Source organism: Magnolia sinica, chromosome 2, assembly GCF_029962835.1.
Source record: "Magnolia sinica isolate HGM2019 chromosome 2, MsV1, whole genome shotgun sequence".
Taxonomy (NCBI): Eukaryota; Viridiplantae; Streptophyta; class Magnoliopsida; order Magnoliales; family Magnoliaceae; genus Magnolia; species Magnolia sinica.
The window spans coordinates 13,017,561-13,031,308 of record NC_080574.1 but is presented as its reverse complement, the minus strand read 5'-3'; the positions used below and the strand labels follow the sequence as shown (position 1 = coordinate 13,031,308).

The window sequence follows — 13,748 nt, the reverse complement described above, 5'->3', positions numbered from 1 at the left end:
TGTGGATATAACTGATTTTTTTGCCCCAGATTCTGGAATCGAGGATAGAATTTGATAGACGTAGTTGATTTTACATATACAACATGGTGGGCCCCACAATCCCGGGTGTTCCACGCGCTGCCTAAAATCGGTGTTGTACAGGATTCTGGTCCGAGTTGACTGCCTATTGTCAGGCCAACGATGTAAGGGTCACGATTGTTGAATTGAGGTGATTATTTGGGACCAAATAGTCTCAGAACACTTTTATCAAGCGCCTAAAACACCCAAGCTATGGGGTCCACACCATATACAATATGCAAATCCACTCTATCCATTAGGTGAGAAAAACCTTATTTGAACCGTAAACTCTTGACCGTTCATGTAGTGTGGCCCGCGTAAGTTTAGAATCCGGCTGATTTTTGTATCTTCACTTTGGTTCTGGTGAGTTACACCTGATTAAAGGGTTTGATGAAAGATATACTTGGTGGCACTATATGGTTGGCATCCCATACCATTTTTTCCCTGGTGAGTGGCCCACTTGAGATGTGGATCTGTCTCCACTGGACCCAGAGTAGAGGATAGAACCTGATGGACAGGATATGCAACTTGTGCCCCACGGATCTTGGGTGTAAAACAGGCGCTGTAGATGATTCCAGTTCGATCATTTGAGAACCAGCAGGGCTGATAGGTAGGTCTGTCAACTGCCAGGTCTGAAATGTCCCGATTTTTACGCTACATCTAAATAATGCTGCCTACCTCAAAAAAAGGCTCAGGTCTTGGGCATCATGTTCCACATTGGAACGTGCGACCACATACGGCCTGACTCTCAATTAGAAATGGTCCACCGATCTGTTTATCCATTCTTGATGCTATTGATCATAGTCCATAACTCCATTCACCTGGATGAGCCATGTGGTTGACTGACTGGAAAGTACATATCAGGATGATTGGATCATCCATGTGTCCAAATACAACTAGATTCATTGTAGCTGATAACCTATTAGGAGGGTAGAAACTGGCACTAGCCAGAACGTGCCCATGTCCAACCCATCAGCTAAGAGTCGGAATCCAAAGCCAAACAGAGTAAGATAGTGACAAGAGCGGGACAACGGCGGTATATTACAAGGACAAGATGTTGCAGAGCTGTTGGGCCCAAGGCATACCCAGTCGAAACCATGCAGAATTCGTTGTCAGGACTGAAAGCTCATGATTAAACATGGCCGAACATGGTCAGGACTCGGGCCAGCCCAACTCAATTGCCATCCACTTATTAGGTGTTTTGATATTTTCTAATGCAACCGGATTAAATAAGAAATTACCTGTGTTGACAGCAATCCCATGTAGAAGACAAATAAGAAGAGTGAAAGAGAGAGAATCCAGAAAAAAAAAAACCTGGTAAAAATAAAATCCACTTTTGATCTTCAGATAAAATCCTATCTTAAATAGTACTTACAACTAGCAGCAATAGCTGCTATTGACACAATCAAGAAGACAATGCTAAAACAGCCAACTAAAGCAATAGCTTCCATTTTCCCTTTGTTGAAGACATGTTCAGTCTCTTTCCTCCTTTTCAAGTCCTCCGTCTTCATCACTCTACTCCAATAACCCCTCCAGATAGCTTTCAGCTCTGCATCGAGCACTCGAATCATCTCTTCCTCTCCCTCCTCTCCATCAAAGCCAGCAGCTCCTCTCCCATCAATCTCTTCTTCTTCACCTTCCAATGTCTCTACCATCCGTGCAGTGGACTTCACCATCCACAATGCTCGTTTTAACAACTCATTCTCAGTTCTTTTGTCCATATGCATCCGAACTTCATTGCCATCCTGGCCCACCGACAAATCGGATAAGATTGAATGCAAGCTATCCTTTAACAAAATCAACCGCCCCTCCCTCTCTTTCTTTTCTTCTATTAGTAAGTCGCGCTCCATCCTCAGCTGTTGAATCTCCCGTGAACTCTCCCTGTGTCTTATCTTCAATTCTTGAAATTTTGAAAACAAGTCTTCTGGTTCCTCCTTTAGTATGTCTCTCTGAGAAACATCTTCACCAAGTATACGCTTAATTTCTAAAGTCTTTTCCTCTATCAATAAGCGGAAGCTCTTCTCCTGCTCTAGTTTCTCTACTACCACTTGATGGAGATGTTTGCGGAGCTCAGCATTATTCTGTGCTAGTTCAGTAACTCTTAGTACCAGGTATTCTTTTGAATCTCTCACCATTTCTTTATCTCATTGGTTTTGAGCTTTTAAGAGAGTAGAATGAACTGCAGACAAGGAAAGAGTGAGATGAATTCAGTGTTTTATTATAGAGAAAAAAAAAGGGTAGATAGGTGTTATTACCGATAACATACTATTGGCATTACCATCATAATAGAGTAATGCTACCAAGATTCGCTCGAGCAATTCGCCCAGGCAGTTCACTTCCACAACAAAAAGCACTGCAGGGCCCTCCATGACATGTGTGGCACCAACTCCATCCACCACTTGTGCAAGCTCATTTTAGGATGCCACTGCAAAACTTGGGTCAATGCAAAACTCAAGTGGGCCACACCACAGGGAATAGTGAGACTGAGCACAACCACCACTGAAACCTTTCTGGGGCCTACTGTGATGTCGATATGACATTCAAGTTTCAACACATTTATAAAGTGAGTGCAACCAGGATGAAGGAAAATACAAAATATCAGCCTGATCCAAAACTTCAGTGGGCACCAGGAAAGTCTCATTGTTGTGCATCTACATCCTTAATGTTCCCTGCGGTGTGTCTGACTTGAGTTTTGGATCTGCCTTATTTTTGGTGTCATGTCCTAACATGATCTGTCAGACAGTGCCAGATGATGGATGAACACATCATAGCAGACCCCACAGCTTTTTGATTGACACCCTCATAGTGGGATAAGGACAGTGTTGGGACTGTTGAAAGTAGACAGCAAACCACCATAGTATTACTCATCATAATAACAGAGCAACCATTACATTGGTCTGTGGTTCAGTGACCCAGACCACTGGTCTATTGGGTTACACCATGGATGGGCAATGACAGAAAAGTCTCATATATTGGAACATCCTATCCATCGATCTTGAGCCTTTTTCTAATTGATGTGGGCTATTGTCATATTACTCTTCTTGACCACCTGTTCTCAGGCTACAAATAGAAAGGTAGAGTTATACTAAGAAGGATATTTCTGGGGCATTGTCTCTATCCACAATGTGGTCCAACATACCCAGGATTGGCTCATTAAACCATGGACCCCACTTTTGCAAACTGAAAACCTGAGTATACTTTGCATATCCTCTTATTGAATATCCAATGATTTCTCCACAGTGGCATCTAGTTGGGCCTGGCATAGATGGCCCATAGTGATCTATCAGATGATCCAAGCCATAAACCTTCCCCACCTTTCCATGCCAAACTCAACCATTGACATGTCTGTTTTCACCATCCATTTGAAATGCGCCAATGGATAGAACTGTTCTATCAGTCTCGTTTTCAAATGGTGAGAGATGCATTAGATAGATGGTCACTGTTGAACATCCCCTTTTCACTTATACAGCAAAATTTACAGGAAGCATCAACAAAATAGGAAGAAAGAGGCATTGTACAATGCTTAGTTGTGAGTTTCAACCGTATGTCAGTCTTCTGTTTCTGTGATCCAAGTGGTTACTTTGGTGGGCCCCATAATGGATAGTCCATGCACAAATGCCCGTAAATACAACTACTAGCTATCGAGTCTTTGGCCTTTTCCCAGATGAATGAGAACATTGCTTTATTTCATAGTTTAAAAACCCAAAAAATCAACTTTGTTTGATGTCCAGCTGGGTTGGGTTGATTCAAGACTCGATCAAGTCTCTACATGACCCAAACCGGTATTTAATAATTAAACTAAAATATAAGGGGTTATAATAAACTCTATATAATATTTGTAAAGTATACAAAATAGAAAAAATAAATATCTATAGCATGCTTATTGCAATGGTGAAAAACGTTAGTTCTTTCATAAAAGGTTGAGGATTTGAATCTTTCCCATCAGCTCAATAAATTTTATTAAAAGAGAAAGATTGTTCATGAGTGACATGCTTGAATCATCGCAAGTTGCATCAAGTCAACCAAATCAGTGAGTCAACCCATCGATTCTCCCTGATACTTGGCCGAGTCGTTTTCGCAAGTCGCATTGAGTCAATGGAGTCAGCAAGTTGACTGATTGAGTCTCCCTGAAACTTGGCTGAGTCACACTGAAAAGCCGGTTTTCTCTTTGACACACCTTGAAATCTCTCCTGGTCAAGTTTACTTGGCTGAGTTTCGAGTCGATTCAGTGAGTTTTAAAATTATACTTTATTTTCTTTGTCTATTTACTGAACATTTATTTAAGGGTTGATATTTCCCATCTACAATTTTTCATGGGTCAATCTAAAATGGATCCTGTAATAGCCACAAAAATTAAACAGCTGGGGTCTTTAAATCTCAGGAATTTTTTTGGTGTATGGGCCATCCACTATGACTCCCATGATGTGAAAGGTTTGATCACTGAACCATGGGCCCCATTAATACAAATCGAAAACCCACACGTAATGTCCAACTTTTAAACCCGCCTAGTAATTGTACACTACCAAGACAAAACAGAGAAAATAATAATAATAATAATAACTGAAAAGAAATGCATTACGGTATAGTGTTCTTCCAGCATCTCGCGAGTTAGCGTTGTCTAAAAGAAAGAAGAAAGGAAAGAAATAAGAAGGTGAGAAGCGCTTTTTAAAACCTGTACAGGATGTAACCTGTTTTAGTGGGCGCTCTGGTCCAAAATGGTCAAACTGAGCCGACCCCTGATCTCCATGGTTATGCCCACCTTTTACATGGAACCCAAGATCTCCACAGTTAAGCCCACCTTTTACATGGATTGGATGTCATGTACACTTTTTTTTTTGAATGTTGACAAAAACTTTATTTCAAAGCCACTGCAAAGCGGAAAAGAATACAGCAAAAGGAAACGCTAAAAAGAAAAACATCAGACGCCCAAAAGGGCAGCAATTACAAAAGGATCCAAATCCTTAATCCCTGACACCCAATCCTTACCCCATATCAAAGTGTTCTGACATACCCGATCCACTGTCTCCGCCTTCTTTTCAAAGCACCTACGGTTTATCTCCCCCCAAATAGCCCACAAAGTTGCCATGGAAGCCCACAAATAGCCCACAAAGTTGCCATGGAAGCCCACAAATAGCCCACAAACACTTGAAGAAGAGGAACTTTCAGCAAATACTAATTTGTATGTGTTTTTTCATTCTGCATTTGTGCTGGAGCCTGGCCTATCTACAAACAGGGACACATGCCAATATAGAGCATATATGCATGATTGGAGCTTTCCATAAGGTGGGCTACATGGATCTTCTGGCTCAAAGTCAGGCTGTTTCACACCTCAGGTGGGCCACAGCAAACAAACCAAATGGATGGGTAGAAAACTATTGTTTTAACTGTCAGCTTACTTTATATATTGTGGCCCATCTGAGGAGTGAAGCTGCCCGATTCTTTAGATGGAAGACCTAAGCATTTTAACCATATGGAAGGCTTGGATCTCACACACAATTTCCTAAACACAGTGGAATTACAAAACCTCTAGGATTATGTTTCGGTGATCTAGTTTATTTGAATGACCTAACCATGGATGGAGATACCAGAAGTTCAAAAATTCTTGTATTTTCAATTGTTTCACTCTTTTCTTTTCAATATGCACAATTTCCTTAACCATTGTTTGGTGGCCATTGAGTTTATTTATAATCATCCAATCTTGAACAGTTCCAAGGCATCCAACATCAGCTGTGTACCTAGTTAGGCCCTCAACAGTTAACCCCATCCAGATCCATGGCTAGTCCCAATGTATCTTATAACAATATGTTTGGATGTATTCTAGAAAACATCTTTGTAAATAAGTAATTTACAGTCATAAGTGCATATTAATCTAAATATCAATTTTTTTTACCTAAATTAGAAGACTGCAATTATTAACTATAAATTCAAATTAAAATCATTGCAAATACACAGAGATGGTAAATAAGCAACTGCTAATTATATTTATAGCTTTCCAATGGCAATTTCTTATTTGCATGGTAATTAATTCTTAAAAAAGAAGCCATTAACTATAAATTAGTAATTATATTGACTCACTTGTGTTGCTCAAAACTCCCTGGGTCGAAGGGCTTGGATTTTGGACCGGAAAACACCCATGACCTGGATAGACGGTTCTGTTTGCATTCCAGTACCTATTTTAAATAGCTTTTCATTAAGATACCTCATTAGTTTAGTACTTATATTCCAGTGCCTTCCATTATATTTCTATAACGGCTGTTAGATTAAGCAACTCATTTTTTTTTTTGTAAATGACGAAAAATGGCCTTCTGTATACAAAAAAAAAAAAGAAAAAAAAAAGAATTATCTTGCACCCTAACTGTCCATCAGATATCATTTAATTGACTGGTCAGGACATCGTTCTAGTATATCAATTGCTTTGAAAACATCTGAAGTGGACAACTACCTGAACAGTCAAACATTGCCTATTGAAGGATTTCTATTAGCCCATGTGTATCATCCATCACACTTTCCCAGAATATCAAACCCTATCCCTTATGCAAGCCCACCAAAAGTGAGAAAAAAGATTGAATACTCTGGCTGGCTGAGTTTGATTGATGATACATTGACACTTGGGAATTGTGTGGCATTGGTGGGATGGGGTAACTGCAGCAATTGCAGATTGTTACAACATGCAGACCAACTGGGGCATAATTGTGTTGATCTTCTTAGCATTATTTGAGTGGGTATACAAAAGCAATTAGATTTCAATTTCTACCATTCAGGCTCTTCATTCAATAATCCAAATCATACATGTGATGGGCTTCAACTTAGCTGGCGCATGCACCACAAATCCCCAAGATTGGAATATCGTAGCTGTATAAATCATCATCATCATCATCCAAGCCTCATCCCAACTAATTGGGGTCAGCTACATGAATCATTGCCACCATGCCACTCTATCAAGGGACATAACTCAGACAGGCCATTAAGGCTTTTCTTAGTTCTTACTACCTGCACCCACATCCTTTTGGGAATTCCCCTGGCCCTTTTAGAGCCTTCAACTTGCACCAACTCACTCCTAACCAGCGGAGTTCTTGGTCTCCATTGCACATGACCAAACCATCTAAGTCTACTTTCCCACATCTTATGACCTATTGTTGGTACCACTAAGTTCCCTCGAATGCATTCATTTTATGCCACACCGTAGCTATATATAGATGTGGCATACAAATTCACTGTCCAGAAGCACGCACTACACTGGTTTGGATTAATGTATGCGTGTTGCAAGCATGACGATTGTGATGTTAGTGGCACTCTGCCACTGTATGGAATAGCCATTTCAAAAGGAAACACAACTGGCAAATTACCATGATTTCAATAATGAGGCCCACTCTAGTGATCCAAGTAATGGAAATTCGTAGTCAGCCAGTTGAGCCATGTATGTTGATTGGGACCAGTCAAGAGGTAGGTCCCACTAGTATTATGTAATATGTAAAGTATGCACTGTGACAAATTGACCCACTTTCAATATACGGAACAATTAAATCCATAGAATGGTCAGTGGTTTACATTCAACAACACTTTTCAAATTATTAGGATTATTCCTAAGGAAAAAGAGGGACTCCAAACCATACGATTGGTGGGGCCTGTGGGAGATTGAGCAGGAGTCCCAGTCACACTGGGTGGATGATCCAAATGGTCCTGGTTGGCTGTACAGGTGGCATGCACAGGTTCCCAACTATTCATTTACTACACCCTGACATGGAGGTTGTACCTCTTAAAGCACATGGATATGATGGTCCATTGTAGGGCCTACCCCTAGATGTGAACCTTATAATATAAAAAAATACTGGTTTAATCTTCGATGTGTAAACTGCAGGAGCCACCTGACGAATGGCCATTATATTTATATAGCATGCACTTACAATATCAGCACACAGCCATGTGGGTGTGGTCTTGGCAAGCAAGGCCTAAATGAGGGTTTTGTAGTAGAAAATGGTTGGTGGATGTGGTCATACATGAGGGCATTTTTTTCATTTACAATGAATCAGCTACAAGAGGACATTTTCATCATTTACAAAAAATAAATACATAATGTAACAGCCCTTAGAGAAATCTAACATGAGGTACTAGAATGTAAAATGCTTAAACTAATGAAGTGTCTTAATGAAAAGATATTTAAGGTAGGTACTGGAATGCAACTAAATCCTAGGTTAATGAGATAGCTTTTTATAAAAAACTCGTAACTTAATTAAACGGTTAAAATATAAGTTGTTTAAAAACACTAAAAACTAATAAAATGATATTAATATATCTTTATTAAAAATAAAAAATGTCCACGATACAGCCCTAGCAAACCACACCATGTCCTTCGCTTCTCAACTTCTTTTTTCTTCTTTTCCCTTTTCTGTTGTTATCAAATGAAGAGAGACGCTGAATAAAACCATTCATGATTCACGTTCCGTGGACAGATTGTTGAATTGATGGTGCCCATGAAGATCATCAAGCACCCAAGGTTGATAAAATCAAGGCAGGCCACCATGTACAGAAAGTTAGAAACAATCGACTCTCAAATGGTTGATTCATGGTAGGCATGTGGACCACCTGATGACAGTACCAACCTGATATTAACACCTGGTGATCTTCATTGTTGGACACCAGGACCCATCTTTTTCCTCTAAGAAGAAAAAGAAGGAGAGTAAAAAGAGAAAAAGAAGAAAGAAAGAGGACATGTTGTTGCTAATTGAGCAGATTTTGTACAAATGAGAAGAGAAGTAGAAGAGGAAGAAAACTAGAATCAAAGTAGCAAAAGCCTAGAAGAGGAGACGTAAATATCAGGACGCAAATTTCCTACAATTGTAGGGGGCCTATGCAACAAAAGGCTTTGTGGGGCCCACAAGATGTGTGTAACATCCACTCCATCTCATGTTAGGACTATATGCCATCCAACCTATTAATAAAGTGATCCAACCAAGATAATGAAAAACCAAATACAAACCTGATCCAAAACTTTAGCGGACCTAATGAGGATAGGCAGATTAACATCCTTTAAAGATCGAGATGCGCAACTACACAATGCAACCGAATTGGGAAGTCCAAAGAAGCATAATTGACGGCCTGCTCAAATCAACCCACCTATTTGTTCTCCTCTTTTCATCTCACTAGGACCCATCTTTCTCTCTTTTCTTTTCTTCTACTCACCATTTTTCTTCTCTTTCTTGAGCTGAACAATTTTTATTTTTATTTTTTTGGGGGGGGGGGGGGGGGGGGGGGGGGGGAGGTAATGCAAGGGCGTTTTCTCACCGAGCTCGAGTGGGATGGCCTGTGGGATGCAAGGGCATACTCGGGTTGGGCGACCCATGAGAGGCGGGTGGCTTGTATGAAGTGGGGCCCACGAGGAGGGTTCGACTGAGGTCCTAACCCATGGGATGTGGGGCCTGGGCTATGAGATAAAAGGATGGATTCGTCGTACTCCATCAGTTCAAGCTTTTAGAGCAAGTGGTTAACTGTCTTGTATCAGTAGGTGTGAAAGGAAAGGGGAGGTATGGGAGGAGTGGGAGGCGGCATGGCTGGTGTGGTGTGGAGTGGCCTTGTTGGTCGGCCCTACCAAGGGTTGCCCAAACAACTATCAAAATAAGCTCATAACTATTGATCTATAAATCAGATTGAGAAGGAAAACAAGGACCTCGGGCAAGAATACAAAGAAAAAAAAAAACACAAGAATCATATTTTAATGAAACATAAAGCCTAGTGTATCATCATCATCATCTAAGCCTTATCTAAACTAATTGGGTCAGCTACACAAATCATATTCCACCATTCTACTCAATCAAGGACCATGTCCTCAATTAAACCATAGGTCGTTAAACCTTTAAATACTACCTCCAACCACGTCCTTTTGCACATTCCCCTTACACTTTTAAAGCCTTTAACTTGAACCAACTTATCCTTTTAACCAATGTCGTTCTTGGTCTCCATTCCCTGTTCGTGCTACTCCTAGTTCCCTCAAATGCATTCATTTCGAATTCTATCCTTCCTCATTTTGCCACTCAACCATCTCAACATCCTTATTTCGGCTATGCTCATCATATGAACATCTTGTTCCTTAACTGGCCAACGGTCTCTTCCATAAAGCATGGCTGGTCTTATAGCTAACCTATAACATCTCCCTTCAGTTTGATTGGTATACAGCATTCACATAGAACTCCAAAGGCACATCTCCACTTCATCCACCCAGCTCTATAAGTAACATCCTTCTCAATATTGCATGTTTCCAAGGAAAAAAAACTCATGTATCTGTTTTGAGCACATTCTTAAAACAGTGAGGAAATATACAATGCTCGAATGAATTAATGGATTTCAAATGGGGCCAGCGACCATGGAGATCAGCATGCTTATCTGTGATCAAGGCAGTTCATATGGTAGAAGGCATCCTGAATGAGTCATGCTGCAAGAATCTCTGTATTGGGTATCCTACCAGTTTGATCGGAGTAATATTCCTTCTTAAATGTGAAACAATGACTAAACCCTCCAATTGCAAGCTAGCAATAGGAGAGTTAAGGTCATTTGATAGACGATGTTTCAGGCATGGCCCATTTATAATGGAGCGCACCAGATGAACCGTCTGTATCACCAAAAAGTGTCCCACCTATGCAGTTGCTGGTTAAAAATAAAAATTACCACCGCATTCAATCCAGCACTATGTCACACCACATCTAATAAAATCATCTAATAAAATATACATGCTTCGAACAAAATACACTTGAAAAGTATACAGCCCTTAAATTTTAAATTTTTAAACAATGATTTGTCAAACAAATTGGGTATCTAAGACTGTGTTTGGACGCACAATTAAATGGCACAGCGATAACTAACCCTCTGGAGTGAAAATGATAAACTGAAAGGGATTCAAATTGCAATTACGTTACATCCAAGCCAGACTTTGAAAAGGAATTCTAATGTCATTTCCCAGCCACTTCCTCATTATGGACACCAGTAACCTTCACTAACTTTGCCGCTCTCAGTCGAACCAAACACTCACACTTCAATTCAATTGTACTTTCTACATCCAAACGCAACCTCATGTAACAGAGAATTCAGCTAGATGTTATCTAGATTATACTAATAATAACTCAACCGTTCGCATTGGTTGCTACATATGACATGAAAGATCACATTAATCTATTTATAGTCGCTGCCTATTTATTGAAAGGGGAAAAAAATGGAAATGAAAAAAATTACCTGAATTCTTCCACGGATGTTTGCGTCGTCTCGCCATGATGGGCTACGACAATGTCAGCATAATCAGAGCTGGATCCATTGTTTTCATTGCAATCGGTGTGAGAATAGCTTCTTGTAAAAGGAAAGAAGGGTGATTATGAGATTTGGAGGGAAGAAAAGGTCTATTTCTTGAAGGAAATCTAAAAAATACCTTGAATCGGAGATGGACATTCTTCTGCTTATGATCAGAGGGATCTTTTTTTTCCCTTTCTGTGGAGAAGAAGCGGTGGAAATCAAAGAATTTTGATCGACAATCGGACTCGGGGGAGAGAAGAAGCGTCTTACACTGCGCAGGGGTGCGTTCTGCGCACATCGTGGATTCTCTCCTCCTGACTTGTTGACGGTTACTTGAATTATATAACATGCTCGATTGGATAATATGTATTAAGGAATGATGTGGCGATTTGCGCGAATCGCCCATGACGGGTCGATTTCCTGCGGACAACGGATTCGCTACTCCCCCGACACCAGCCAATGGCTAGTGGTCGGTGCTATGTGAGCCCCACCATGATGTAAATGTTTCATCCATTCCGTCCATATATTTTTAAAGATCATTTTACGTAATTAGACCAAAAATGAGGTATATCCCAATGTTAAATGGACCACATTACAGGAAACAGTGTTTAATGAGCGTCAACCATTAAAAACATTTTGGGGGCCATAATAGTTTTGGATTGAGATGATTTTCGTTTTTCCCTTCATCTGGGCCTGTATGACCTAATAAACAAATTGGATGTCAAATAAACAGTACAACAGGCCTTAGGAGGATTTTAATGATGGATATCCAATCACTATTGTTTTCATGTGGTGTGGTTGACTTGAGAATTATATACCTCTCATTTTTGGAATAAATTGTTAAAATGATCTTTAAAAATGGATGAATCGTAATAGATGAAATATATACATCACAGTGGGGCCTACAAATCACCAACCATCAGCCACGGGAAGGGTGTCAGGGGGAGTAGCCAATCCGTTTCCATTGGTTACCCACTGCTACCAGGTGGCTGGTGGTTGGTGCTCTGTGAGTCCCACCATGATATATGTGTTTTATACATTTTTACATATATCATTTTAGGGCTTAATCCCATAAATGAGAGGGATATAAATCTCAGGTGAACCACATCACAGGAAAACAATAGTGATTGGATATCCGCCATTAAAATCCTCCTAAGGCCTGCTGTATTGTTTCTTGGACATCCAATCAGTTGATTAGGTCATACAGACCCAGGTGAAGGGAAAAAAACAAAGATCATCTTGATCCAAAATTTTCATGCCCCCGCAAAGTTTTTAATAGTGGACTTTTATTCAGCACTGTTTCATGTAATGTGGTCCACTTGAGACTAGGATATACCTCATTTTTGGTCTGGAACCATAAAATGATCTAGAAAAATAAATGAAAGGAATGAATGAGATACATACATCATGGTAGGGCCCACGGAGAACCGACCACATCCATTGGTCGGTGGCGGGGGAGTAGCCGATCCGTTTAAGACCAGTACCGGGAACTTGGAAGCGGATCAGCTGGTGTACCACACACCACCTACCTGGCTGGTGTAATCCGTGTCGTGCGTAGACGAGTGCTGACATTATCGAGCTCCAAGTTGCATAACAGTTCAAAGGAGATCAAACTTACCACAGTGATGTATTTATTATATCCACCCATTCATTCATTTAGAGATATCATTTTAAATTATTAGATCAAAAATGGGTTATATCCAAATCTCAAGTGGACCACACCACAGATAATAGTGGGGACAATGATGATCACCGTTGAAATATTAGTAAGCTATTTATTTTCCATCAATTCTGTTAGTAAGGTCACACATACAGACCAAGGTGAAGAGGAAAAACAAATATCATATTAATCCAAAACTTCTGTGACCTCAAAAATGGTTTCAATGGTAGTCGTCCAATTCCCTACTGAGTTTCACAGTGTGATCTAATTGATATTTGGATCTATCTTATTTTTCACCCAACCCTTAAGAAGAGCTCGAAAAATGGACGGACGGTTTGGATATAACATATAAGGGACCCACCGAATTTGATGACATCAACACACCAGCCAGATTGGTGGTGTGTGGTACAGCAGCCAATCCCTGTCGCGGGACCTCGGTACTCACTCGGACTCAGGATTTCCTGCAATGAAATCGGATTGTGTACTGACTTACTCAGTAGGTCTTATCGCACTGAGTAAACTCAGTTGGGCCCACCGCGAATGCATGTGGTTTATCCACGCCGTCCATTCGTTTTTCCATATCATTTTAGCAGTTCAACCCAAAATTGATGCATATACAAAGCTCAAGTGGGCTATACTATTGGAAAAAGTGAAACTATTGATTTCAACCGTTGAAAATTTTCTAAGGCCCCTAGTGATGTTTATTTGTCATCCAACCTGTTCATAAGATCAAAAGGACATGGATGAAGGGAAAACA

The 13,748-nt window shown here is 40.3% G+C and overlaps 1 protein-coding gene across 4 annotated transcripts; it reads right to left on the bottom strand.

Moving 5' to 3' along the window:
• Positions 1 to 1,375: 1,375 nt before the first annotated feature.
• LOC131235456 (uncharacterized) lies at positions 1,376 to 11,661 on the bottom strand. Of its 4 annotated transcripts, XM_058232652.1 has the most exons (4): positions 11,468 to 11,661; positions 11,278 to 11,388; positions 4,746 to 4,855; positions 1,376 to 2,236 (listed from the first exon to the last, which is right to left on the bottom strand). In XM_058232652.1, exon 4 carries the CDS (start codon positions 2,190 to 2,192, stop codon positions 1,413 to 1,415), a length of 780 nt encoding a protein of 259 aa, XP_058088635.1. In that variant the 5' UTR covers positions 2,193 to 2,236; positions 4,746 to 4,855; positions 11,278 to 11,388; positions 11,468 to 11,661; the 3' UTR covers positions 1,376 to 1,412. The 4 variants fall into 4 exon arrangements, with proteins under 4 accessions (XP_058088635.1, XP_058088626.1, XP_058088631.1 ...); XM_058232643.1 differs by lacking the exon at positions 4,746 to 4,855; XM_058232648.1 differs by lacking the exon at positions 4,746 to 4,855 and having other exon boundaries at positions 11,278 to 11,385.
• Between the last annotated feature and the right edge of the window lie 2,087 nt (positions 11,662 to 13,748).

Excerpts from the sequence above, each read along its gene's own strand:
- LOC131235456 (XM_058232652.1), bottom strand. The coding sequence starts at position 2,192 with ATGGTGAGAGATTCAAAAGAATACCTGGTACTAAGAGTTACTGAACTA.